Raw genomic sequence first — 27,442 nt, forward strand, 5'->3', positions numbered from 1 at the left:
TAAAAATTTTTAATCCATCATTTTTTAGTGATTTTTTTAAAAAGCCATGAGTATTTATTGACTTATAAGTTTTTGTTGAAATATAGTTGATCCACAGTGTTGTGTTGGTTTCAGAGTACAGCAGAGTAGTTCACTTATACATTTGTGTGTGTGTGTGTGTGTGTGTGTATTCCTTTTTAGATTCTTAGAAGATACTGTGTATACTTCCCTGTGCTAGGTCCTTGTTGGTTATCTGTTTTACAGTTTTTGTTGTTGTTGTTTACTTGCTAAGTCATATCTGACTCTTTTTTGACCCTGTGGACTGTATAGCCCACCAGGCTACTCTGTTCATGGAATTTCCCAGGCAAGAATACTGGAGTGGGTTGCCATTTCTTTCTCCAGGGCATCTTCCCCCATCAGTGATCTAACCCATGTCTCCTGCATTTCAGGTGGATTCTTTTCCATTGAGCCACCTAGGAAACACATTTTATATATATAGTAGTGTGTATATTAATTCCAAACTCCTAGTTTATTCCTCTCCCACCTTCCCCTTTGGAAACTATAAGTTTGTTCTCTGTGTCTCTCAGTCTGTTCCTGTTTTGTGAATACATTTATTTGTATCCACTTTCTAGATTCCACGTACAAGCCCCATCACATGATATTTGTCTTTTCTCTGATTTACTGCACTTAGTGTTTTGTGGCAGAGTTGTTCCAGTATACTAGGCTGCCCTATTTCTAAGAATGGAAATCAAAACTACTTATTTTACAGTTGACAACAATGAGTTCAGAGAGTCCGGTGACTGGCTCAGGCCGTAGAGCTGGTTAACGCAGTCTGTGGCTGAAATCTAGGTCTTTTTTCCAGCTCTGTGCTTTCGGACATTGGTCCAGTCTATGGATAGTTTTGATCTCACTGTCCACATAAAGTGGAGATTTGAATAACCAATGAGTATGGATGGGAAATCATGAAAATTAAAATTCATCTCTGTGTATCTTTTCTCTAAAAGGAGCGTTTGATCCTCATTCTACCCACGCTTTGCTTTTGTGTTTTAGTGTTGAAATGTCAGGCATTTTAGAGGGGGCTTATGCAGAACTACTCAAGTAAAATCACAATTTGTAGATGGTCAGATTGCCTCCTAAAGCAACTGTCAAAACCGTGGACATTACTCAGCCTGTCCTTGTCTAGGGTAAAAGAAATTAGAAACAATTGAGCCCACGTCAGTCTTTCGGAAGAATAATTGCTATCTTCCACTTTTTTTTTTCCTTTGCCTCCTTCTGCCCAGGTGGTTATCTTTCTCTTACGTGTCCCATCTTGGATAGAGAGTGACAGCAGAACAAGGGGGACATGAGAACTCAGTATTCATGCAGGAACAAGGGGGACATGAGAACTCAGTATTCACGCAGCTTCTATCTTGGGCAGTTTTTCATTTGTAACTGTGTTCCCTTAATGATTTTCCTGAACAGTTTGGGTATTTTTATCCAAGGCTATGAATCTTGTTTTACTCTTTGCCCACTAGAATTTTGACCCCTCTCTCACAAATATCTCATCCATCACAGTGTATGTTTAAAGTTTTTTGTTTTTGTTTTAAAATACTTATCTGTTTGGCTGCACTGGGTCCTAGTTGTGACACGTAGGATCTTTAGTTACGACATCTGAACTCTTGGTTGCGAGATGTGGTATGTGGGATCTGGGTCTCCGACCAGGGATCAAACCTGGGTCCCCTGAATTGGGAGCACAAAGTCTTGGCCACTGGACCACCAGGAAACTCCCACAGTGTACATTTTTGATAAGCTCATCATACATATGGCCCAATTGTTCTCCTGTTTTTATTTTCCAGCCTCTCTGATGTCTTCAAATATTTCTTTTTATGTATTTGTGTTGTATACATTCAGTAATCTTCTGTGGACACAAGACTGGGGCTTCCCTGGTGGCTCAGATGGTAAAGAATCTGTTTGCAGTGCATGAGACCCGGGTTTATATATTTGTGTTGTATTCATTCTATAATCTTTTTGTGGACACGAGAGTGGATATAAACTCCAAAAGTAAATACATCCATGGGAAGAAGGGACTGGCGGTTATGGTCGAGCTGGTTGTAGAGAGACCTGAGCTGCTTATCGGGGAGACCTTGACCGTGGTGGAGAATGTTCCTGACTTGAACGTGGTCAGGTCCTGTGTCTGCCAGCTCTGCCATCTGCTGTCACATTGGGAGGGTTTTCTGTCCCGTCTAAGCCTCAGTCTCCTCCAAGATAAAATGGAGATACTGGTAGTGTATTGAAGTGCTTGGCACAGTGTCTGGCATATTTAAGTTCACAAAATACTAACTAGTATTATTTTTTTGAGAGATAAAAAATAGCTCAGGCAGAAGGAATAGTGGGTACAAATACCTGGAGGTAGGAAGTGTGTGCGGTGCCCAGGTACACCACTAGGAGCAGGGGATGGCCACGTGTAGGCCATGTGCAAGGTTTACATAGAGAGTGAGTCTGGGTGTAGATGCGCCGGGAATGTGGACTGAATGCTGCAGAAACCGTCCACCTGGGCAAGGATTTTAGGACGGGATGTGAGTTAGGCAGTGGGTGGCGGGGTAGGGCATGCATCTGTCTTGTGTTTCCAGTGGAGGAGGTTGGTGGTTCTCAAAGCTCCTGTGTACACGAAAATTACCTGAAAACCTTGTTAAAGACAGTTTTCTTGGCCCCACCTTCAAAGATCCAGGATCAGTAGGTCTGCAGTGGACCCCAGGATGCTAATTTTGAAATGAGCACACCAGGTGATTGGACATAGGCAGTCCTCAGGCACACTTTGAGATGGACTGAGATCCTTGTTGAGGAAATGCTTGCTGACTTACTGGCAGGTCTGATGAAGCTCAGTGGGAGGGAAGATGGAAACAAATGTCTTAAAAATAACATGTTTACATTCAGTGCATGCTATAGCTTTGAATCTTCTTGCCCTGGATCAAGGAGCACCCGTTGTACAGGTATTCTTTCAAATAAAAAATATCAGAAGTCATACAGTTGTTCTGTTAAGTCTTGGAGGGCAAGAGAGGTGTCCTTACCTTCTCAATTTGCAGGAGGCCACTGAAGGAAAAGCCTGTTAAAAAGAGCAATAAGAGGAAGGAAGACAAAAGAAGATACAGCAGCGTGAGATCAGGAAACGAAGAGGATGGAAATGGGAAAGAATGGGAAAAGAGCAGTCAGATTTGATTGGGTGGGAATCTATTTGTGAAGGAAACCAGCCAGTATTTAACCTGTTTTGAAAAAGCTAGACTTCCAGCATTTTTAATTAGTGGATTGCTCGCTTTTGAAATTGCCCAGTTGGGAATACTCAAGTTTTGATGTGTTTTATTTGCCTGCTAATTAGCAGCCTGCATGGTTGACCATCATTTTCCCTTTATTCTGTGGACAGAAGATGTATAGGAACATCTCTTGAAACACTCTGGCTTAAATCTGGGCTCAGATAACTTCACTGTGTATTTAGTAAGAGACTGTATTCATTATAAATCGAATTCTAGTACGTCTTTTTTTTTTCCAGCTCGATTCTTCCTTTTTGCTCTTTAATAGAATTTGTCCTTTAGAAGAGGACTTCTCAACCTTGGCACAGTTGACATTTGAGACCAGGGTATTTTGTGTTGTGCGGGTATTCTGACATGCACAAAACATTTAGCAACGTCCCTGGCCTCTAACCACTTGATGCCACTAGCTCTGCCCCGCCTCCATGCCCTGCCAAGTTGTGACAACGGAAAATGTCTCCAGACATTGCCAAATGCCCTCTGGGGATCATAATCACCCCTAGGGCAAAACTACTGACCGGGAAGTACTATGCTTCCCTTTCCTGCTTGTCTCTGCCTTCCTTTCATGTTTGAAATCCTTTTTGAAAATGGATAAAATGGGTCCAAATAAAACAGAATCTTATGGTAGACGTAGAGATTCACTGCTGTTCCTTCATTACTTTTGGGGCCAAGTTTAAGAGGAAAACCTCTCAAATTAATCCAGGTTGGCTGTTTCAGGTGAGAAGGAAGTCAAGATGTGCAGACTTCTGGTTGATAGGTTTTGTCACTTATGTCTTTGTGTATGTGTGTGTGTGTGAAAACAAATTTGATTTGGTGTTAAGGATGACGAGAACCAGGCAGGCTACAAAACTTACTTGTGTGACAGTCCCCAGAGTTCAAGTCCCTTTTCTATATACGTCCCCCAGTTTCACAGTAGATGGGCTAGGAGCTTGGGTTGTTAAACAGCAAATTTGGGGAAAGTATTGTACCTTTTCTCCAGACTTCCTTTTCAGAGCTTGCATGACATCTCTTAAAGCTCACAGCCACTGATTATTGAAAAATTTTTTTAAATTTCATTTTCTTTTCTATTTTTGTCTGCAACATGCAGCATGCGGGATCTTAGTTCCCTGACCAAGGATCCAGTCCTTGCCTTCTACAGTGGAAGTGCAGTCTTAAGCACTGGACTATCAGGGAAGTCCCATGCAGGCACCGATTTTAGCTATCTGCAGGGGATAGCTTTTGCATTTGCATTCTCTTTGGAAGAACTTTCCAAAGTAACTGAAACGATATTTGTCAAAAAAGATTTCACGCTTAGTGGTCCTGGTTGTTGATTGCTGTTTCTAGTCCCTCTCTTAATGTTCTAAAACACCATGTCCTCTACTGGATCCCCAAATAAGTCAGTTAATTATACTATGATCACTTCTGCTGATAATAAAATAGGAGTAATTAAGGGAAGGACAGTAGTGCATTAAGAAACAGTATTACTGAAATGTTAGAAAACATGGTCATGGGAGTACATCTCCTGAGCCGAAGTTTCACATCTCCTCCTCCAGTCCTGTCAGAGGAAGCTTGTGATGGCCGTCTGTTACCCACCACGATCAAGATAATAGAACAGTGAAACTTTTATCCTCAGAAAGGGCCTTTCATCAAAAATCTCAAAGCCATTTCTAAATTTAGAGTGACTGATCTTGCGCGCACTTTTATGTTCTGAGCAGTGAACGTGGGAACTTAGCCATCAGACTCCCCTTCCTTCGTATTTGCACCTGAAGCGCTGAAGAAGCATCTCGAATTTGGTCAGCGTTAGAACTTCGCTGGTACAGGGCCTAGAGAATCCCAGCCTTCTGGGAGTTCACATAGGTCATTTCGCCATAATTTGTCAAAATAAAACATTGCTTTAACAACTTTCGTGTCCACATCTCATTGTCCAGATTAAGGACTGTAGGCCAAGTGTTGTGCCTATTAAAAAAAAAAAAAAAAAAAGACTAAGATGGTGTGGTCCTAAGAAACTTAAAAAGTCTCTTGATAGCCTTGTGATGTCCTGGTGGAAATAGACTGTTAATGTCCTTTTTCATCTTACGTGTTTTCCTGCACGTCTGTCCTCTGGTGGGTAGGCCTCGAGCGGCTTGTCTGAGCCGGTAAGAGGACCGAAAGTGTCTAGGAGCGTTATGGCAGGTGTGCCGCTAATATTAATAATATTAATAGTATGGATATTTACCTGATTTAACTTTTGTGTGTGTGTGAATATTAAGGTTGTGTTAGTGTAGTTTTAACTTAACCTGTCCAAAAGATTTTAGTAAGATTTTAAGTGCAATTTCAGGTTGATAAAAGTTGAGGCTATGAAACATTGTGAAGGATGGAAGTAATTTTTATGTTCATACCTCTGGTTCCTGAGGGTCCAGTTCGTTTCTGCTGTGAATTTAAATGAGTTAATTTAAGTAGTTGGGTCAGAAGCTACTATCATCATGGTAGCCTCGTGCCTGATTCTTAATTAAAGGCAACAGGAGATTAATTTGAAACATTAATTTGAAAGTGCATATACAAAAAGAAAGAATTATTGCAAGAAAGCCTAAAGAATTTTTCTCTTGTCCCTAGATGTAGAAGACAGAAGTAGCTCAGGGTCCTGGGGGAGTGGAGGACATCCAAGCCCGTCCAGGGTAAGTATATCTAATCTTTTCCCCACAAGCAGACATCCTAATATGTAAATTGACAAACTGAGGGTGAGTTTTTTCTCCCTGACACACATCTGCATGGCTATATATGCGGACTGAGTTTAATGAGGATCAGCTTCTGTTTGGCATTTTTTTCATGCTCTTATTGGGTGTTATTATTGACTTTGACACCCCTTCTACTTTGGCTAACCAGAAGACAACCCCTTCATTAAACATTTGGCCTTGCTTTGCCAGTTACTGATCCAGTGTTAACAGAAAGCTATTTTTTGTAGGTGGTGCAACTTAAAAAAAAATTCCTAGTATCCCTGTAATATATTGGTGTAAATAGGTCACTGAATAATTCTGAAGACATCCTGTGCAGTTGCAGCTTCCAGTATCATCTGCATAATAAGTCTGTGTCGGTTCCACTTTGTAAACACGTGATTGTCCCACCACCAGTAGTGCCTTTGGTCACCAGTGGGTTCATTCATTTAATTTTTTTTTTTGAAAGTAGCTTTTATTTTTAAAACACACACAACCCCAAATCCTTAAACTTCAAAGTAAACGGATACGATCTGATTTAGACGAAGTCTTATTCTTCAGACTTGCTCATTTGTCAGTGTTCCTTAAGTCAGTCTTGTATTTTACACACCATGGCGCAAAGTCATTTGGAAAAGAAGTTGCTTGTACTTAACTGCACATGTCTTATTCGCTTGCAGATTTTTGCTACTCCTGTCCAAGGCTTTTGGTTGTTAGGGTGTCATGTGAAGACCATGGCATGGGGTGTGAGTAGGGTGTGAGTAGGGTGGTTAGGCCATGCGTGTGTTTGTACGTGTATGACCTTGGGTGTGTCATTTCACTTCCTTGGGCCTCAGACTGCTACTTTGTAAAATGAAGAAGTTGAACCAGAGGATCTTTCCTGTTCCTTCTAACTCAAATGTGAACGATTTTATGTATATAATCTGTCTTTAATGGAGTCATCGCTAGGCCTTCTGAAATCCCTCCCAGTTTTTATAACAATACATATAACTGCAGATTAAAAGTAGACATAGACCACACAAAACAGCTGGCCCTCCCCCAAGCAGCTGTATAGATAGATGAAACGTTCTGCAGGGCCGGGGAGCGGGGACACATTTTACTGTAAGTGTTCACACACATTTGGGGTGGAGGGTGGTCTGTGTTTTGGCGTAAGAGGTAAGGAAGGTAATCAAGCTGTCCAAAGGAGGCCGTCTCTGCAAGCCGTGTTGGGCATTTCCACCTGTTCTTTGGCCTTGGGGCTCATGCTCTGGTCTCAGGGTACAGCCAGGGCTCTCGGCTTACCAGGAACTTCGCTGAGACTTTGCACCAGCTGTCGAGTTTCAGATTCTCCCACATTATATGGATGGGTTGAGGAAGTCTTTCCTCCTCCTCACATTACAGTCTTCACTTGCAGAAATCAATCCATTCCCCTGACAGCAAGTGTAGGAGACGACAGAATGTCCCTCGCTTGTTGAGTTCATTCTCATGAACTTAATGTCTTCTGCTTTCTCATTTTAATAGAACACATAGCTCTTTCAGTCGTTCTTCAGAGAGGGAGGATCATTAGGATTGTCCTGACTCTTATTTGGTTTTCATGAATCGTCTGGCCTTTTTTTTTTCTCCAGGGAATTCATTGGTGGATAACTTTGACTCAATATTTTGTAATTTGTATTTTCTAAATGCAGCGAGCTGGCATGAGACAGCTTATTGTGGCTGGCTTGTATGGGACAGCCAGGGGGCAGGTGTCTCTTTTTTCTCATCTTCAAGTGGTGATATTTCCAGTCATCTTGAAACACTGTGCTGGCGTTTAAATTAGATAATGTATATTAAGCTCTTAATAACTCTGTAGGGTGAGCATACTTAATAAATGATAATTAGTATTATGCAGTGTCTGGTATAGAACAAGTGAGTGTAAGAGCAATGATATATGTTTAAAATGTGACATCCTTTTATGCCCTGATGTACTGGCAACATCCCATCACAGTATCGTTCAAGTTAATCTTTTTATAGCCGAGGAAAGGCGGTTGAAAACGGGGTAGTTTGGAACCTTAAGGTTTCTGTCGCTTCTTTAGTGAAGGGATGTGCGTTTTCATTTTTCATACAGTATCTGTCCTTTTCATGTGGGCAGATTCTGCCCTTTGGCTAACATACCAACTGATACCTCTGAGTAAATTTGACTTAGTCTTTATGGACAGTGCAACCAGCTGAGCAGCATGACTCTTTTTTTCCTTTCTGGTCACTTTATGTACCTTGCTGCTGCTGCTGCTAAGTCACTTCAGTCGTGTCCGACTCTGTGCGACCCCAGAGACGACAGCCCACCAGGCTCCGCCATCCCTGGGATTCTCCAGGCGAGAACACTGGAGTGGGTTGCCATTTCCTTCTCCAATGCATGAAAGTGAAAAGTGAAAGTGAAGTCGCTCAGTCGTGTCCGACCCTCAGCGACCCCATGGACTGCAGCCTTCCAGGCTCCTCCAGTAACCTAAAATTTGAACTCTGTCATTTAGATGATTTTAACTCTTTCCTGTATGTTATCTAACTCCTCCATTAAAAGCAAGTGACTGAGCAGTTTAAAAACCTTATTTTAATTTAAAATTCCCCTTTAAACCATGAGATGATCATAGTAATTAGAAATTTCCAAAGATTACCATCTGCTTTAAAACTGTTTTTTTGTGGCATACTTGTCCAAATCCAGAATTTATGCTTAAATTCTGATATTCATTTGTAGTCCTGTTGTAATCATTTTAACGTTTTTGTGTAGCTGGTTGCTTATGGAATGATCCAATTCTTTTACAACCACAATAACGTCTATAACAAAACATTGAAATTTCAATTTCATAAAACCAAATGCTGCTGTTTACAAGGTCCTACCTTTGCCTTCCAAAGGCAGTTTGTTGCAGGTTATGAGTAACTTTCCCATAGCACATTTTGCTCTCTTTTTTAAAAAATAATGTGGGCTTATCAAAATAATAATTACGATTTACAATATATTTTATACGTCTCAGGTGTTTTACTTGCATTATTTCATTTGCTTGTAATAACTTGGTGCAATTGGCTCCATTATTATTATTCCCCCAGCTTCACTATGATTTCGGGGAAAATGTGAACTCTGCAAACTTTAGAGCCCTTCTTATGCACTGTACCTGTGAAGATGCAGCTTTCCTATAATAAGGTGCTGGGGTGAGAATGGTGGGCTCCAATTTCTTTGGTTCAGAGAGATGTCAGTAGTCAGACTTCCGTGCTGATTGATTCATGGCAAATTTAAACTTATCTGTTATTTTATTTACAGAACTATGGAGATGGGACTCCCTATGACCACATGACCAGCAGGGACCTTGGGTCACATGACAATCTCTCTCCACCTTTTGTCAATTCCAGAATACAAAGTAAGACTAATTTTAAATTAACATGAGTTTTTGGAATGCTTATGTTTTACCATCAAAGGTAGAATACAAGCCCAGACAGAGATTCTGTTTTTAAGAACTTAAGATATTTAGCTAGTTCACTATAGTAATTTTAAATTACAGAAAAATATTGATGATCTTTGCTTGGTAATAGCGCATACAGGACTAAGTTTTACAAGTGTGTGGAATTACCTAATTTCAGTGATACTGAATCTACGTGAAAACTTTGTGTTCCTTAGATGTAAAGCACTTCTCCCAATTTCACTGTTGCGGCAGTAGTTTCCCAGGGTTAAGGCTGATGAAGTGAAAGTTGTGAATATTTAAAGTAAGAAGTATCATTGAGTCTTTCAGTTGGCAATGAGATAAAATCTGCGTTAGCGTGAACTTTTATGAAAGGGGTCATGGAAGTTCCTGTATTAATAGGTTTAGTGTGCTTAAATCAAAGTAGCATGTTCACGTTGAATTGTAAAGTCTGGTTGTGTATTCACCACGGTGTGAACTTTAGTGCTAATGATCTAGGAGATCCCCATCCTGCTTCATGAACTGACATACGTGTCCTTTGACAGCCTTTGTGTTTCCAGCATGTCTTTTCTATTGGAATTCTTAGCATATTTTTTTCTGCTTTGACTACCTATAGGGATTAAAAAAAAACAAAAAAAAAACACAAAACCGCAGTATCTTGAGCAATGAAAAGACAATTTATAATGACTTAAAAGGGTCCCAATAGCTGATTACTTTAGTTTTGATTGGGAAAAAAAGATCTTTGTTCTAATAAATGTGAGCTTTAACAATATTAGTAAATGTCTCAACTTGGCCAAATCCTGTTGCGAATCCATCAATAAATGAGGTTAAATTTCTTGGCAGAAGCTGTTGGACTATACTCCAAGGAAGACATGCAGCCACACACATATCATTTTGAAACCATAATTGCAGATGCTTCTGAGGAATGTCCTAATTTTTAAGCCTTGGTCACTATACTTCTTTTTGTAAATTAATGTTAACTTTGTTCTGTTATTTATAATTTTTTAAATTTATTTTTAATTGGAGGATACTTGCTTTATGATATCGTGTTGGTTTCTGTCACATATCAGCATGAATCAGCCGTAGGTATACATACATCCCCTTCCTCTTTTAACCTTCCTCCCACCTCCCACCGCATCCCACCCCTCTGGGTTGTCACAGAGCATTGGGTTTGAGCTCCCTGCGTCATACAGCAAACTTCCACTGGCTATTTAATTTTACATGTGATAGACTGTATGTTTCAATGCTCCTCTCTCAATTCATCCCTATACTTGTTATTTAAGGTGTAGATCATTCTTGAGTGTGAGTCATCTTTTCAGAAATCACCATCAAATCCATCTACAGGGACTTCAGGTATTAAATGCACAGTAGTCAAAGCAGAGAAATACTAGGAATTTATTTTTAATGGGTGATTAAGTGTCATCCCAACTTTGAGAATCAGGATCTCAAAGCTGTATCTGACCATGGGTTGTTCTTATATTTTCTTACTTTTTTTTTTTTAATTTAAAATAGTAACTTTTATGTTTTAACTCTGTAGCTGAAGCAAGAATCCTAGCTTTTTAAAATGAGTCATGAGATGCAGTGTTTCCTGTTTCCAGGATAGGCAGATGCAGGTGACGAGATATGTTTGTCACCTTAGATTTGAAAGAACAGCTTTACATTCTTCAATGACAGTAGCAGTAATTTTAAATTCTAACACCATCCCTTCTCTATTTATCCTTATCCAACTTCATAAAGTAAAAGATTAACTTGAAAATAATCATCTTGAAAAGTAACACCGAAAGAGTATATTAGAGAATTGTCCTGAAGAATTCTAAAACTATCCTCCGATGAGGATAAAATGTGATAAATAAATTACTACTCATATTTAGAAGTTTATATAATGTCCATGAAAAAATGTTTTCCTAAAGAACAAGTTGATAAATTAATATTACAGAAGACACCAAGCAACATGAAGATAGCAAAGAATCATTCTTGTTTGTGTGTCCTCTTGGGCAGCTGTTTTACAAACCAAATTCGTTTTATTTTTTTTTTCAGTTCAAATAGTATTTAAAATATAAGTGGGCCGAGCGTCTACAGCCGGAGCTCTGAGAGCTGACTCTTTTCACTTAGTTGTTGTTTAAGCTTAAAGTCCATGTCAGCTGTGTTCTTTTACTCCGTCTGCCCTCCTTCCCATTAAACCCCTAAATATGGAGGCCAGGACAGTCTCCTGCATTGTGGTAGGAAATGCTGCTGTGTCCGGAGGCTCCCACCCACTGTTCCCCATGAAAGGACTTCTCTGTTAGATAAGCTGTCTGGTCTGAAACATGGCTCTTTATTGTTTACAAACTGCTACATTTTCCACCTCAAGCAGATTTTTGCACAGAAAAGAATTGTGCTTGGGCTAAATGGTTTATCTGACATTAACGGTGCAGTGTCAGACTAGGGTCAGGGAAGTTGCCCTCAGAGTGAGAGGGCATGGCTCAGTGTGCAAAAAAATAAAAGAAGAGAGAAAAAGGCGTTTAAACTATTATGAAATACCTCGCGTTTTTACTTTGGAAAGGAATTAAAAATATTTTTAGAGAACTCGCTAGGATGCTGCATTAACCCCCCCACCTCCTGATAATTTCTCACATCCCAAATGCCTTCTTGATTGGCTTGAGTATCTCAGGGCTAGACTCAGGGAACAAAGATGCTCATTGATGTTGCCCAAGCTGCTGTTGATTTAAAATGAAACCACTTTTGCAATGAGCCATGCTTGGTGCTTTGCTGTACCTTTACAAAGAGAAGCTAGATTGTTTTCAAAAAATTAAAGACAACCAATTTACAAATGAAGACAAAGATGAAATAAGACCTATGAGTATAGCCAGAAATTTGAATTTACAGAGTATATGGTATATTCTAAACTACTCTTTGTGTCCAAATCCATATTCTGGGTTACGGTGTTTGTGGAAGTTTTCGTTTTACCAAAAGAAGATATTAGACTTTTAAGTTTTGGACAACAATCCAATATCCACTTTCAGAAGCTTTGGTTTTCATGAAAAACTGTAAAGGATTTCTTTACATGTCAAAGATTTCGTTCTGCTCTGGTGTCACATTAGGGTAAAAGCTATAGTATCGGAAATAAATCAGCCACTTTATTGGACCAGATTCTTTATTGTCAAATCAATCAAGTCTGTGACTGAATTAGGCGTCTGCTACAGAAATAAGTGACACTAATTTTACGGGAAAGAGTTATTAACTGCAGATGACCTATTTCTTTTTGGTAAACTGTTCACTTAGTGAGGTTTTATTTTATTGCAGAGAAATAAAAAAATACTGAGACACTCTTTTCTTTGGGTAGTGACTTATTATTCTACATTTGGTTCTTATGGCAGTACAGTATTTTGAAGAAATGATGCAGGCATTGCTAACATTTGCTTATAAACTCTTAAGGTAACAAAACGCTTAATTAAAAGTCTGAACTCTTTGACTTCACGTGAATGATTTTGCATAAATGTTCATTTTTGTAATCTAATACCTCTGGCACCAAAATACAAAAACTTAATTTATTTGTGTATCTCAAATTTATGCAAAATGGTACATGACTTATAAGAATAGTAGTGTCTACGTTAATTTACCTCCTTTAGAAATAAGCTTGCATATCTGAATACAGTGCCTTACTTGATTGTTTGAATGCCTAAACTAAAAATAAACAAATGGACACGAGTGCACTTGCATGCGAGCACATGTTCATGTGCACACACATGCAGCTATTGTGCCAGAAGAATTAATAATGACACTTGGTTTGTCAGGGTGCACTCTTCCCTCCATTGCTGTCTATGTTTAAAGTTGCCACACAGAGTTTTGGAAGTTGATATTGTGTAAATCCTTTAAAGAAAAACATAACTAAAAGAAACAAAAAAAAGCAGGCCCCAAATTTGTTGTTTTAAAAAATAAGTGTGCATGGCCTTTTGTCTTTCTTTTAGTGTGGGGGAGTCTGGAGGAATTGAGAGATTTCAGCAGTGCATCATCTAGCTGCCAGCCTGCCTTGGCCATTTCATACAGTTCTCTTTTTAAATTAAAAAAAATTTTTATTGAGATATAATTGACATATATTTGTTTTAGGTGTACAACATCATGGTTCAATATTTGTGTAGTAGACTCTTACTTGACACTTCCTGAGTCCTCACTTACTGTTTTCTTTGGGTAGAGACAAGCAAGCTAGTTTGCATTTTTACTTGTTTGAAATTCACTGCCCTGTTCTGTATCTGAAGAGAACTAATCACTTCTTTGTGACAATGTATGATCATTAATGATAATAATGTACACTTGATCTGTTGGAAACTTGTTCACTACAGTAATTAAACAGTTTGATTAAACCTTTACAGTGGTCAGTGGGTAGCTTTCAGAATACGCTAATGGGTCAAAGGGACCATGGCGCTGAGCCTTGTGTTTTCAAGAGGATTATATGTTAAGGAATAGTTGGAAAATCCTGGCAAGAACTATATGCAAAGGCTATGGATTTTGGAAACAAAATCGTTCTCGTTTGTTTCTTGTGTTTGCCAAACATTAAAACTTTTGCAGATAATTGTCCAAAAAAAAATTTTTTTTTTTTTTACAATGGAAGAATATATTTTCTAGCCACAACTTTTTGATCTGAGGAAGGACCTAAGTATACGTTTTCCTTCTTTTGTTCCAGAGCTTTAATTGAAAGCCAGATTGTTTGAGTGAGCAAGATGCCAGTGCGGTCATAGACATGCAGTGGTAACTGAAGGATGTGAAAAGTGATACTTGGGTATGGTTGGGTGCAGCTTAGTTCAACATCAGTGGCTGTGTTTTTACATGTCCTCTTGTGAATGGTTCGGTTTCCTTATTGCGGTATTTGGTTCTTGTCCCACTCATGGTACTCCACCAGTGCACGAAATAATTTCCCGCTGTAGAGTAACTGGTTTCTGAACTAGCTCAGTGGAACATTTTACTGCAGGATTAGATCGTGGTTCAGGCAGAACTGCAGAGAGCTGCTGGCTTACAGGATGACCTTTGAGTCTCATCTGGGTTAGCGGTTGATATTTTGATTTGGTTACTGTGGTCATATTGTGACAGCTGCCGGCTCATTAGAATTCACTTCCACCGCTCCATTTGCTGAGCAGGAATATTTAGGTTTGTATTACTTCAGAGTGTTTATGGCTACCCTGAGTTTAGCCCAGCATAAAGGTGAAGTGTTGTGAGCACTTTCAAATCCCAGTGGCAGAGGCCAGTGGCACAGTCTTCTTGTAAAACGGAGAATGTGAGTACATGTTAATAGAGGGAGTTTTTCTTTTCATTGTAAAACTGGAAATACCCAATGAAGAGGCTCTTAGGAGGAAAACGGTTTTGAAAACTTTTAAGTACAAAAGAAAAGAATGACCACAAAGAAACATAGTTTTTTAAAAGCATGGGTAAGATTTTACTTGACCTCTTGGTTCAGTGTGTTTTTTCCTTCCCAGGCTGGAATGTAAATATTTGAAAATAACAAAACCTGGACAAAAATGGCAATTATTTGATGTTTGAAGTGCCAGAGGTCAAATAATACTTAGGTAATTTTGTGAAAATGAAATTGTGAATGTACATGTCAGCTCTGGACATTTTAGTTCACTTTTAAATTGTTCTGAAGCTTAATAGTGATAGTGGGTTGCTTACAAGTTCTTTAGTTAGGGATGTCTGTGCATTTTCGACGTCTTCTTCTTTTTAATGACACTTTTTAGCTCAAGGTTATCTTGATATCGTCTGTTGGCTGTTGGACCGATAATGTGGTAGCAAGCAATTTCTGAGAGAAGAAATGTTTAATAATGGTCTTATTTCTTGTCAGCATTGTTTGGGAGTTTTTTTAATGTTAATTTAAAATGTCTTCATGAAGTGTTAACAAATAAGACTCTTTTAGTGTCATCTCCAATGATATAATTAATTCTGATTTTGATTAGAGGCTAGGAGCTAGAGAACTGGCTTTTCTACTCTCTTGCTACAACTGTCTGTGGGTCTTCAGGTCAAATCTTTTTTATACCTTTAAACTGAGGAGGGGGAGCAAGCCTTTAGATGATCTCTGAGGTGATTTTCTCATCTGATGGTCCATTGGTCCTTTAGGTATGCCATTTTCTGCTTGTACTATATTTTATGTTTAGAGATGTTTTACCGTCCTGTCTAATCCATTCATCTCTATTTTGTGATACCTTCAAGTTAACTTTACTAGTGATGTGGTTTCCAAATGTAATTCTTTAGAGACTGATTCATATGGATATTTCTTTTCTACCTCAGCTCATTCCAAACTGTAGGTAAGGGATTGGATCGAATAGGGATTAAATAATAACTCATTAAGTTACATCACCAGGAGAAAAGTATTATGTATGGGCCAGTGCTTGGCACAGAGTTGTAGGATCTCAATAAGTGGCTCTTGAAGGGGTTCATTCATGAATCAATCAAGGAAATCAGATATTTGGGTCTAAGCCCTAAATGAAAAACCCATAAATTAAAGTCAAGCCTACATGTTACTGTGTCAGGAAGAAAACCCTAAACCAAAGGCAGTCGTCTAGAAATTCACTCTGTAGTTCTGTGTCCTTGACTGTCCAGAATATCATGAAAGATACCATATTAACAGTAGCATAGATTTCAGTTTTCAAGAAACACACCACAGATTATTTATAAAAGGAAATGAGTAAAATCAATATTTTTTGAAAGGCCTCTGAAAGAAGTTGTGTGCCTCCAGTACTCAGATCCGGTGACTTGTTTCCTCTTGTCCAGTCAGTAAGCATTGCTGCCCCTCTTTCGTTCGTCTCGTTTTCTTTCCGTTAGACTGCCTGCTCTGTGGTGTAACACAGCAATGCTGCGCTGATCAAACACTCTTATAGTCCAACTAGGTGGACCAAACCCAGCTCTTTTAAACTTTAGAAGAACTGATACCAGAAAAACGTTAATTGAAAACTATAGTTCACAGAAAAGTGTATGTCTTCCACATATCACAGAAAGATTTCTCACACAGAAAGTTCTTAAATCATTTTAGAGTCAAGTTCAGGGAAAAAGCGGTTTGTGTCCGTAGTCTTGCTTTTCTTGAAAGGAATGGAAAATGTGACTAATGGTGGCTTATGGATAATTTCTCTCATATTAGAAGTCTGATGGTGGACCATGACTAGGTTTGGTTTACGGTTCATTGAAGTCTAGGCTTGTATCTCTGTGATTTCTTTGTCCTTTCCCTCATTGTCTCAAAATGACTGTCACAGTCTCAAGTCAGGTTTGGGTTAGATGCAGCAAGGAGAAGGGAAAGATGAGTCCGCCTACGTGATCTCCCTGCCTTTCTTCCATCCATGGCCATCTCCAGCTGCAGAGTTTGAAAGGGGTGGGAAGTTATACAGTTGCTTCTCCAGCCTGTTCAATGGGACGAGACAAGAGGGAAGGGGGCTGAGGATGCTTAGCCAATTTATAGGGCTTATTTAGTTTCTTTTAAGAGAAGAATCTGTAATTTTCAACTTAGCAGCTTTGAAAATAAAGAACCAAGGCTCCAGCTTCTTTGTGAGAAGCAAAAGATGAAAATGGGTCTCGACTCTGAATTCTGGTCAGCAGATTAGAGAGAATGACAAAGAGGCGTGGGATGGAAAACGAGTTCTGAAAGGAAGACGGTGGGGAAACGGCAGCAGGAGAGTCGCACACAGGGGCAAGGAGGCGGGGCGGCGATGGGGGGAGGAGTTGAGGTCATTTCATCACCAAGACTTGTGCTTTCCTTGTCTTCATCTCTTGATCAAGGCAGCAACTAGCCAGAGTAAAGGGCTTCAGGCAGCATCATCCAGAGCCTTCTCTATCAGGTCTCTGGCTTGAATTCCTGCCAGGCTGTCCAGAGCTGCCTGGTCATGCAGCCAGCCGCCTATGGCTTCACCCTCCAGCCTTTCCTGCAGTCCCCTTGGTGGTCTCTGGCAGAGCCCAAGGGCAGCGCCCATTCCCACAGTCCCCTGGGGTAGCCACTCAGAGTGGGCTTGGCATCCTGGAGCATCAAGGTCCCGGGATGTGTCACTATAAGTGACAGAGATTGTTCTCCTGGGCCACTGCCAAACAGGCGCCCGGGAACTTCCCACCAGCCCCCTGCCGTGTTGCCATGAAGCTCTCACACAGGATCCTGCCGCCGAGGGCAAAGAACCTTCTTCTTTTTTTTAATATGTACATAGTTGTATTTGTTGATCTTTAATATGGAGGATTAGGAGCAGCCAAAAGACATTTAATCTTGGCCAATGTGCCAAGACTGCACGAAATTGTGGTGAGAGCTGGATCCAACTTTTGACCAAAAGTTTCCCACCTCCGCTGATCACAGTCAAGGCGGGAATCAGGCTAATGAGAACACGGGCAGGGGAAAGACCATCCATCAGCAAAGGAAAGCAGGATGTGGAATAAACAGGGCTGTTTTCCTTTAGTACAAAGTTTTTCTCTCAGGTGTTTCACTGGAAAAGCATTACTTTGAGTTTTGCCTAAACTTGCCACTGAAAATAGGCCTGGGACAGCAGAAGCCAATAGTGGACACCTTGACTGGTTCCTTGGGTGGAAGATCCGACACCCGGCAAACCTCTCATCGCCCCTCAGCTCTAGGAGAAACAGCAGTAACTTCAGGCTTTTAACCTCGTGTCCTTGAAAGTGGTATGCCTACCTTAAGTGCGCTATTGACCTTCATTAAAAAAAAATACTGTAAGCCTTAGAGCTTCCCTGTTTCCTCAGTGGTAAAGAATCCACCTGCCAATGCAGGAGGCGTGGGTTCAATCCCTGATCCAGGACGATCCCACGTGCTGTGGAGCCACAAAGCCCGTGCACCACAGCTCCTGAGCCTGTGCTCTAGAGCCCAAGAGCCGCAGCTACTGAAACCCTCGCTCCCTAGATCCTGAGCCCAGCAACAAAAGAAGCCACCTCAATGAGAAGCCCGTACACCGCAACTAGAGAGGAGCCTCTGCTTGCTGCAACTAGAGAAAAGCCTGCACAGCGATGAAAACCCAGCCTAGCCAAAACAAGAAAAAGGGTTATGGTAAAAAAATCACCATAGCCTATTTTCTTTGTTCATATGATAATCTTCATTAGGACCAAAGCTGCAGAGGAGCTCCGTTGGAAGTGCTGCCGTCTTTAGAGGCCTCGTGGAATAGTGGGCTGGGCTCGGGGGCGCTGCAGTCTTCATCCTGGCTGTTCGTTCCACTTCCTGGTGATGGGACTTTGCCTGAATTTCTTACGATCCCCAACTTTCACGTTTCTAAGGCCAGGATGGTCAACACTGAGCCCAGCGTCATTGTGAGCCACACAGTGATGCGATGTGCTTTGCAGCAACCGCTCTGCTGTTATCCTAGACCATTGCACAACTGCATGTTTGTACTCTGTCACTTAAGGTCCTTCAAGGATCAAGTGAAGTCTCTCAGTTGTGTCCCACTCTTTGTGACCCCATGGACTGTAAGCCTGCCAGGCTCCTCTGTCCATGGACATTTCCAGGCAAGGATACTGGAGTGGGTTGCCATTTCCTTCTCCAGGAGATCTTCCTGACCCAGGGATCGAACCCGGGTCTTCCACACTGCAGGCAGACTCTTTACCCTCTGAGCCACCAGGGAAGGTCACTTGATGTCTTCAATTAATTGAAAATTCTATAGACCTTGGGTCTTGGGTGATGGCAGTTTGAAACACCTTTACTTTCTAATGAGATTGGAACCAAGGGCAAGAACGGGTGGAGATAGTATTGCATGTTCAGTTCTGAAGACAGCAAGACCAAAACAAAGTTTTTTTTTTTTTCCCAGCCATTCCACAAAAACCAGTAATCCTATAAAATAAGTACCTCTTTGGGAACTTCTTTGAATTCAGATAATGCCCCTTGAGGAAATATTTGCCTCCAGCCATTTTTCTCTCCAGCTTAAATGTTCTCAAGTTGCATTGTTGCATCAGGTGGAAGGCACCTTCGTGTGGATTTTGGGTAAAGGTGCTGACACGGTGAGCTTTCTTCACCTGCGTTGTAGGTCATCTGCATTTGGAGTAACCACTGGGTAGGACGTTTTTCATCAAGGAAGCGCTATTACATGCACCTTCTAGTTCTGGGGAATATGTTGGAGATAGTCTTCCAATTCAGTTCATTCTTCTCCAGAGAAGCTTGGCAGAGAATGTTGCCTGTGTGTATGCTGTCATTCTCTCATTCCCTTCGCTCCCCAGGCATTCTGAATCTTCCTAAGGAAGTGTGTATGAATTTTTAGTAGAAAGAGATACACGGGGATCTTATTTTATTTCTTCTTGCAGAACATCAAGCCCAGGGACCAACCGTGGCAAAAGGCATGAGGCATAGACGGGACTGAGTTAAATGGTCCCTAGGCACCGAGTAGGACTGAGTTAAATGGTCCCTAGGCACCGAGTAGGACTGAGTTAAATGGTCCCTAGGCACCGAGTAGGACTGAGTTAGATGGTCCCTAGGCACCGAGTAGGCACAGCCACACATTCCTCATCTTCCTGACGGTGGTGTATTGATCGCTCCCCAGTTCCTTGCACATGTTGATTAATAGGAAAAACTGTAAGGGAGTTTTGCTTTAAATTGGTATAAAATATAGCAGGTTACATTGTTGATGTTGAAAATAAAACATGGAAAGCTTTCTTACAGCTCTGAAAATCTCGCTGCAGCCTGAATATGGGGATGGTGGAGGCTGGTGGGCTGACCAAGGCTTGTATTTAGCTGGACACTGGTTTGACTCCCAACTTGCCACTCTCCATTGTGTGATGTTGCATAATCTTTAGTGCTCTGATGGAATTTCTCATTGAGCTCTGGCTTTAAATGAAGAAACAGGAAAAATACCTGGCCCTTAAATTCAGTGGCTGTGAGTGATCATGACACCTCCTTTTATTTTCTCTAGGCTCTTTTTCTGCTCATTGGGTCTGACCAGCTTGGCAAAAGTAATATGCAGACTTTGAGACTCACGTAGTGGGTTTTGGCAGAATGTGGAAGTGATTAATTAAATGCCACCCCCTCATGGGCCATATTAAAAGCTGAATGAAAATAGAAACTGTGTAATATCTGATAACATTTGGTGGAGAAGAGGGAGACAAAAGGAAAGAAGGATTAGAGAGAAAGGGACACATAAAAAGCTAATTTTAGAGCATTCTGAACGCAAAGTGTGATTTTCTAGCCTTGAAGTATCAGCATGGCTGTCTGAGTCTCTGAAATTATTGGGTTACTAATTGCTCCTGCCTCTTCCTCACTTGGGCCATTCAGACCAAGCCATGCTCTTAAAAATTCAGTAGCCAAATCTGATTGCTTGGGATATAAGCATAAACTCTTTATGTGTATCTGATGGTACTTAATTGGACAGTACCAAATCATGGAGGAAAATTTATTGGTGACCTTGTCTCCTTCAAAACTTTCAGAGTATTTGGAAATGAGCCTAATACTCAGATTTGGGGAATCCTGAAACCTTGGATTGGCAGGACAAGATTCATGCTTTATATTGTGTGTGTTTTTATTTTCTTTCATTGCATAGTTTGCCTTTTTTTTACTTACTGATGGTCTTGAAAATGTTATTTGGAAATTGAAATGCAGTGAGCATAAACATTTTAAATACCTCGGCGGCCTGCGTAAGTAGCTGGGCAGCCTCTGGCAGGCATCCTTGTTGTTTCAGTTGCTCAGTCGTGTCCGACTGTTTGCGACCCCGTGGACTGTAGCCTGCCAGGCTCCTCTGCCCATGGGACTCTGCAGGCAAGAATACTGGAGTGGGGTGCCATTTCCATCTCCAGGGGGCCTTCCCAACTGCGGGACTGAACGTGTGTCTCCTGCATATGGCAGGTGGACGTTTTACTGCTGCGCCACCTGGGAAGCCCATCCTACTTACTAGTTAGGGGGAAAGCTGACTTACCGAATGGGAGTTTGCTGGACCATCTTTTGGTAATCTCCTACTTTTCCTTTTGGGGCTTCCCAGATGGCTCAGTGGTAAAGAAGCTGCCTGCACTGCAGGAGACACAGGAGACCCAGGTTTGATCCATGGGTCGGAAAGTTCCCCTGCAGGGGGGCATGGCAGCGCCCTACAGTGTTCTTACTTGGAGAATCCCATGGACAGAGGAGCCTCATGGGCTGCAGTCCATGGGGTCTCAAAGAGTCAGATAAGACTGAAGCGACCGAGCACGGCACTTTTCCTTTAACGTCCTTTTCCTTTTCTTTAACACAGAGATGTGTTCTGGGGGGAAGAACTCTCTGAATTTGTTTGTTACCTCAAGGAGAAGGTGGTTCTGAATATGTCTACTTTTAAAGTCCTGTATGGCTCTGGGAGTTGGTGATGGACCGGGAAGCCTGGTGTGCTGCAGTCCATGGGGTTGCAGAGTCGGACGTGACTGAGCAACTGAACTGAACTGGTATTGCTTGAACACCAAAATGAAAATAAAACAAAAGAAAGCAGCCTTGCTCAGAGTCTTTTAAAAGGCGTTTTAATAGTTAATGAGATTTTGCCCCATACCCTCATGAGTTTCATTTAGTTCTGAAATAAAAATTTACGGCTGTTCTCTCAGCTGAGCTGATACTAGTTTAAGGGTGGAATTAAGTTCACACCTGCTCTAGCATAAAAAGCAGCCTCGATGTGACTTCTTGAAATGTTCACAGAGCAGAATGAGAGAACCCAGCACCCCTACAATTCTAACCGCAGACTGGTGCTCTTTGCAAACACTAAGGACTCTGTTTCATCAATTGGCTCTAATTTGCTGAGATTGTCCATTTCTAGCCCTCCCTCAGTTACCCACTTTCCTCAAGATAGAATGTGGCCGTGGAAACACAGTTGGTTTGCATAGGCAGTGGATCCACATTAACACTGTAAAGTATACGTATGGGAAAATCTTTGCATTTGCTAGGCCATTTAGCTGTTCAAGATATGGTCCGTTAGTCAGGCAAAGTACAATGGCTTTTCTGAGTGCTCTAGTTAAGGGGCAGGATGTGTAAAGCAGTGTACACTTAGGTGGATAATTAATAATTAGTGTAGGCTTGTAAGGCTGTAATATAATATATAAATTTCAGCACCTGTTAAAGTTTTATCAGAGCGGATCACCTTTCCTTACTAAGAGGGAGTATTCCTCCCTAGGGAAAAAGAAAGTGCCCCCGGTGCACGCAAAGATCTTAGTTAAGGGAGGGCTGGTTTTTACATCAAGGGCGATTTTCCAAGGTCATTGTGGTTAGGCAGCCTAGTTTAGTGGTCACCTTTAAATAGCATTCCTATACAGTTTTATGTGTGTTTGACTACAGATGACAAAACACGGTTTAGAAAACATGTTTGGGCGCATTCTAATATTTGGGGACTGTTGATTTGCCAGAGAAGCTCTGTGTCTGATACTTTGTACCTCTTTGAAAAGTAACCCGCCAGGCTCCTCTGTCCATGAGATTCCCGTTCCCTTTGCCAGGGGATCTTCCCGACCCAGGAATCAAACCCGAGTCTCCTGTGTCTCCTGCATTGCAGGCAGAGTCTTCACCCAGTGAGCCATCAGGAAAGCCCTATATTTGGAGACTGTTGATTTGCCAGAGAAGCTACCCACTCTCACCCTGTCATCATCCCCTCTGCAAAACAATGAGGGCTGTTCATTTTATAATTTCCTGACAAGTAAATATTCAGAGGGAGAGCTTTTTCTGGAGGCTAAGTTGGATGGAGTAGAGAAGATAAAACTTCGATCCCACATTCTGTTTTTGGCTTGGTTGTGTCGCAAGTGGTTTTGACACCTCATATCTTAGCTTTCTGGATTTTTAGATGGAGAAGAAGTTCTCCCTTAAGCAGGGAGGGAAAGGGCAAGTCACATATTTGTGAAAGCAAAGCAGAATATCTTACTGCTTTAAAAGTTGATCATCTTCTTGGTAAATAATATTCATGTGTTATCAGTATGTCTGCAATCATATGGTCCTCAGTGTATGTATTTTTTTAACCATCCATATAGATTTTATTTATACTCAAAGCCAATGATATGATAAACTGCAGCACTCAAATTAGCCTTTGGTTCATTCATTCATTCATCGAAAAAGTGCTTGTGGAAAATCTGTGTCATGCAGGCTCCTGTTAGGTACCTGAGAGCGAATGCTGCTTTTCTTGCTTTCAGCATGGCCCACAGTCTAAGTAAGGATTCAGATGGGTGTCAGGTCACAGAATTAGGGAGCTATTCAATATGTGCATGAGTGCTGTTGGATTGTATATTTGGGATACCAACCATCAGCTACCTCGTAATAATGGCTGAGATGTCCTGGTGCTTACCGTATACCAGGCATCCACCTATAATTTACACTTATAATCTTGTTTCTTTCCTAGGCATTGTCATTGCCTTTTTTGGGGGGTGGTGCAGTTGAGGATCAGGGAGATGGAAGTACCTGTACTGTGTTGTGCAGTAAGAGGCAGAGCCCAGATTCAAAGCCCTTGTTCTGAACCACCCTGCACTGCCTCCCTTGTAGGGAACACGGCCAGAATTCCCTGAGGTGCAATAGCAGTTAAGCGTGTGTTCAGCTGCAACTAATGGGATACCTGATAATAGTAGGTTAGTCAAACAAAGATGACTTTTTCCATCACTTAAGAGGATGTCTGGAGGTGGGAGTTGCCTGTGTGAATTCAGCAACATCAGTGTTGCCATCTTTCCTTTCTGCCCTCCTTAACACGCTCATTTTAATCCTTCATCTTTTTCTCTCGTCTTGCATTTCTCACAAGATGTCTGCTAAGCCCCAGACACCATGTCAGAGTTCACAATAGGAAATTGGAGAGGCAGAGATTAGAGTAACATGCATACCTAATTGTATGTCATTCCTTCAGGAGGAGGGGGAAAGCATCCCCAGAAACACGTGGGCTTTAGCAAGATTTTGCTAACAGCTTATTGTTCAAATCTCTAATAGACATTTACTCATAGCTGCAAGGGAAGCTGGGAAAGCGAACTTTTACAGTGTTAGTTGGCACCGGGATTCAGGCAGGCAAGAGAGAAGGGCATTGGGCATGGTCATTGGATGAATCAATATGAATTTTATTGTATTATAAGTGATAATGCCTGAGCTGATAGGGCCATCTGGATGAGTTGGAACCATCCAGGTATAAAGTAAATTGTCAGGTGAGAGAAAGGCAGGCGTGTACGAGCTAGAGGATGTCATGGGAAACGCGGAATGAAGAGGCTTCCGAAGACTGAGACATAATTCCATAAGGTCCACAGAGGAAGCAATGACAGGGAAACTGGGTTAGAACCCTCACTTCAAAAAAAAATGAAGAGTCTTTTTTGAATGGTAGGGGAAGGAACCTGGATTATCAATGAAGCATGTAGTGAACTATTCAAGGGTTGCTTTTCAGTAGTGGAATAACTGATTGATTTGTGGTTTTGTGGTTCAGTCTAGCCACAGTGTGAATAGGAAGCAACGGGACAGACAGGGAGATTGCTCAGGAGGTGATTAAAGCAATTCCAGGAGGAAATGATGAGAAAATGGACTGAATCAGGAACAATGAGGATGAAGAGGAGGATATGAATTTGAGCAATATTAAATGGAAGGAAGTGGCTGGACTTGGTAACTGATGGATGAGGGAGGAGTCATCCTTGGCTTGATGTCTGGCTTGGGGCAGCTGGGGGATGGTGGTATCATTCATTGAGATGTGGATTTCATGAGAAGAGAAGTAGGTTATTGGGGATTAAGATGGTAAGTGCAGTTTGGGAGGTAATGAATTTTTGAGATATCTGTGGGTGAATTGACTTGTGATTCTGGGTGGGGATTGCAGATTTGGCCTACAGTTTTCCATATTTTGGTAGTTGAAGTCATGGGAAGGGATCCATTACCAGAGAGAGGGGAAAGGGAACCTATTTTCTAATTAATCGTTTTGCTTTCTAAAGAACTTAAGTTGAAGGGGACAATGCATCCATCTCATCTTTATCTCCCGTAAAAACTTGATATCTTTAAGAAAACTGGGTCATTCTTGATTTGATCACACAGTCATTTCAGTGTTATATTTAATCATTCATCTCTAACATGCTGTTCATAAATTCTTTGTTCCTTCTTCCCTCCCATCCTCTCTCCCGCCTCCTCTTCTTCCTTTCTCCCTCCCTCCCTTCCCTTTCTTCTCTCCTTCCCTTGCCTCTTTCTTTCTTCCATGAAGACAGGTTGGATTGAACCTTGTTTCAGAACATTCATTTACCCACCATTTGGGAAGACATCACAGATTCTTAGAAGTGGAACTTAGAGCTTTCCTTGTGTGCTTTCAGATTTACATCAGCTTCCTTCCCAATATAGGAATCTTTCTAGATGAAGCCCTAGGAAAGTTGTTGGCACAATGACAGGCTGGGTAATGCATAAATGGATGGACCCCAGCAGGCATTCCTTCCACTGCGTCTGCGCTCAGCGCTCCCTGCGTTGGGGAAGCCACTTCTGACAACGGCAGTTCATTGCACTGTGACAGCTGTGACTTTCAGAAAGTTCTCAATTTTGTAGCTATCAGCCTGGAATACTAGTTTTCTGTTCTGAAGGTACCTGGGATTGTGTCTTTTTTCTCTTTCCCCACGTTTCCCATGATGATAAGTCTTGCTTCCTCCCAAAGTGTCACTGGGAAACAGGCAGCATTATCACAGAGATTTAACCACACCTTGTATTCTTGGTCACTGCCCTCTGGGTGTGTTTCACTTAGTCTCTCCCTCTCCACGTGGTGAATCCAGCAGCGAGTTCGTCAGCAGTGAGTCTGCTTTCGTTTTTCATGTTACTGCAGCCTGAGGTTTCACTTACACACTCATGTTTTGGCATTGATTGGAAATTGAGCTCCCAGTCCACTCAAATTATGAAATATTTTTAACATCAACTGCTTTACAACAGGTTTTCCACTTCCTTGTATAGAATGGGACTTTGTATTAATCCTCACTCATTAGATTCTTCTTGTTGGTTTTGATCTGCCAGTGTGCCGTCTGCCCACATTTTCACTCTCTCCAGCCAAGAACCTGGATTGTGTGATGTGAAGCAGCGTTCACTCTTGGGCTTAATCCTGACTCTACCTAATCTTCCACTGAGTTCCCTCACTTATGTGTTGAGGATAATTAATGAGAGCCATTTCTGTAATTGTGGATCCTTGTCTTTACTGTCAATATTCTGCCCTCTGGAGAGAAGCCTTAAGACAAATAGTTCTTCAATGACTGCTGGAAGAAGCAAATTCAGTTCTTCAGTTGTGGGATCTACCAAGTTTACCAGGTGATAAATAGGATATAAAGTTGCAGTTGGCTGATCATTATTAACTGGCTACCTTATTGGGCTAACAAATAACAAAAATCTTAAGATTCCCTGAACAAAAGTCCTAAGCGTCCACCACCTACATCTGATGTTAAGACGAAAAATGACAAGATGAGCTAAATGTTGATGGTAGATGCAGAAGGTTAAATGAATATTTGGATTAACAATGAAGATAAATTGAGAGGTATTATTTCCTTTAGAGGGAGTTTTCCAGAGGATGCCTTTAAATCGAGACTATGAAAATTAGACTCAAGACAACTTTTTAGGAACACAGTTCCTGTGACAAACAAGATCCCTGGAGAGCCCTGTGTGCACTCCCAGAGTGCTAAAGAACAGAATCCTACTGCAGGATAATAATCTGATAGCTGGATATACTCAGAGAGAGGGGATGGATTCAGTTCAGTTCAGTTCAGTCGCTCAGTCATGTCCAACTCTTTATGACCCCTTGAACTGCAGCACGCCAGGCCTCCCTGTCCATCACCAACTCCCGGAGTTTACCCAAACCCATGTCCATTGAGTCAGTGATGCCATCCAACTATCTCATCCTCTGTTGTCCTTTCTCAGCATCAGGGTCTTTTCAAATGAGTCAGCTCTTTGCATCAGGTGGCCAAAGTATTGGAGTTTCAGCTTCAACATCATTCCTTCCAATGAACACCCAGGACTGATCTCCTTTAGGATTGACTGGTTGGATCTCCTTGCAGTCCAAGGGACACCCAAGAGTCTTCTCCAACACCACAGTTCAAAAGCATCAATTCTTCTGCACTCAGCTTTCTTTATAGTCTAATTCTCACATCCATATATGACTACTGGAAAAACCATAGCCTTGACTAGATGGACCTTTGTTGACAAAGTAATGTCTTTGCTTTTTAATACGCTGTCTAGGTTGAAATAACTTTCCTTCCAAGGAGTAAGTGTCTTTTAATTTCATGGCTGCAACACCATCTG

At 41.3% G+C, this 27,442-nt stretch overlaps 1 protein-coding gene across 9 annotated transcripts in view; it reads left to right on the plus strand.

The window, feature by feature from the left end:
* The window catches only part of TCF4 (transcription factor 4), a 382,697-nt gene that overhangs the window by 125,515 nt on the left and 229,740 nt on the right, over nucleotides 1-27,442 (plus strand). For all 9 annotated transcript variants that reach the window (XM_010854778.1, XM_010854777.1, XM_010854776.1 and 6 more), the window contains 2 exons: nucleotides 5,832-5,893; nucleotides 9,192-9,288. In XM_010854778.1, the coding sequence (XP_010853080.1) occupies nucleotides 5,832-5,893; nucleotides 9,192-9,288 (159 nt within the window). The remainder of the gene's footprint in view (nucleotides 1-5,831; nucleotides 5,894-9,191; nucleotides 9,289-27,442) is intronic.

The sequence above is a fragment of the Bison bison genome, unplaced genomic scaffold (genome assembly GCF_000754665.1).
Source record: "Bison bison bison isolate TAMUID 2011002044 unplaced genomic scaffold, Bison_UMD1.0 scf7180017864349, whole genome shotgun sequence".
Lineage (NCBI taxonomy): Eukaryota > Metazoa > Chordata > Mammalia > Artiodactyla > Bovidae > Bison > Bison bison.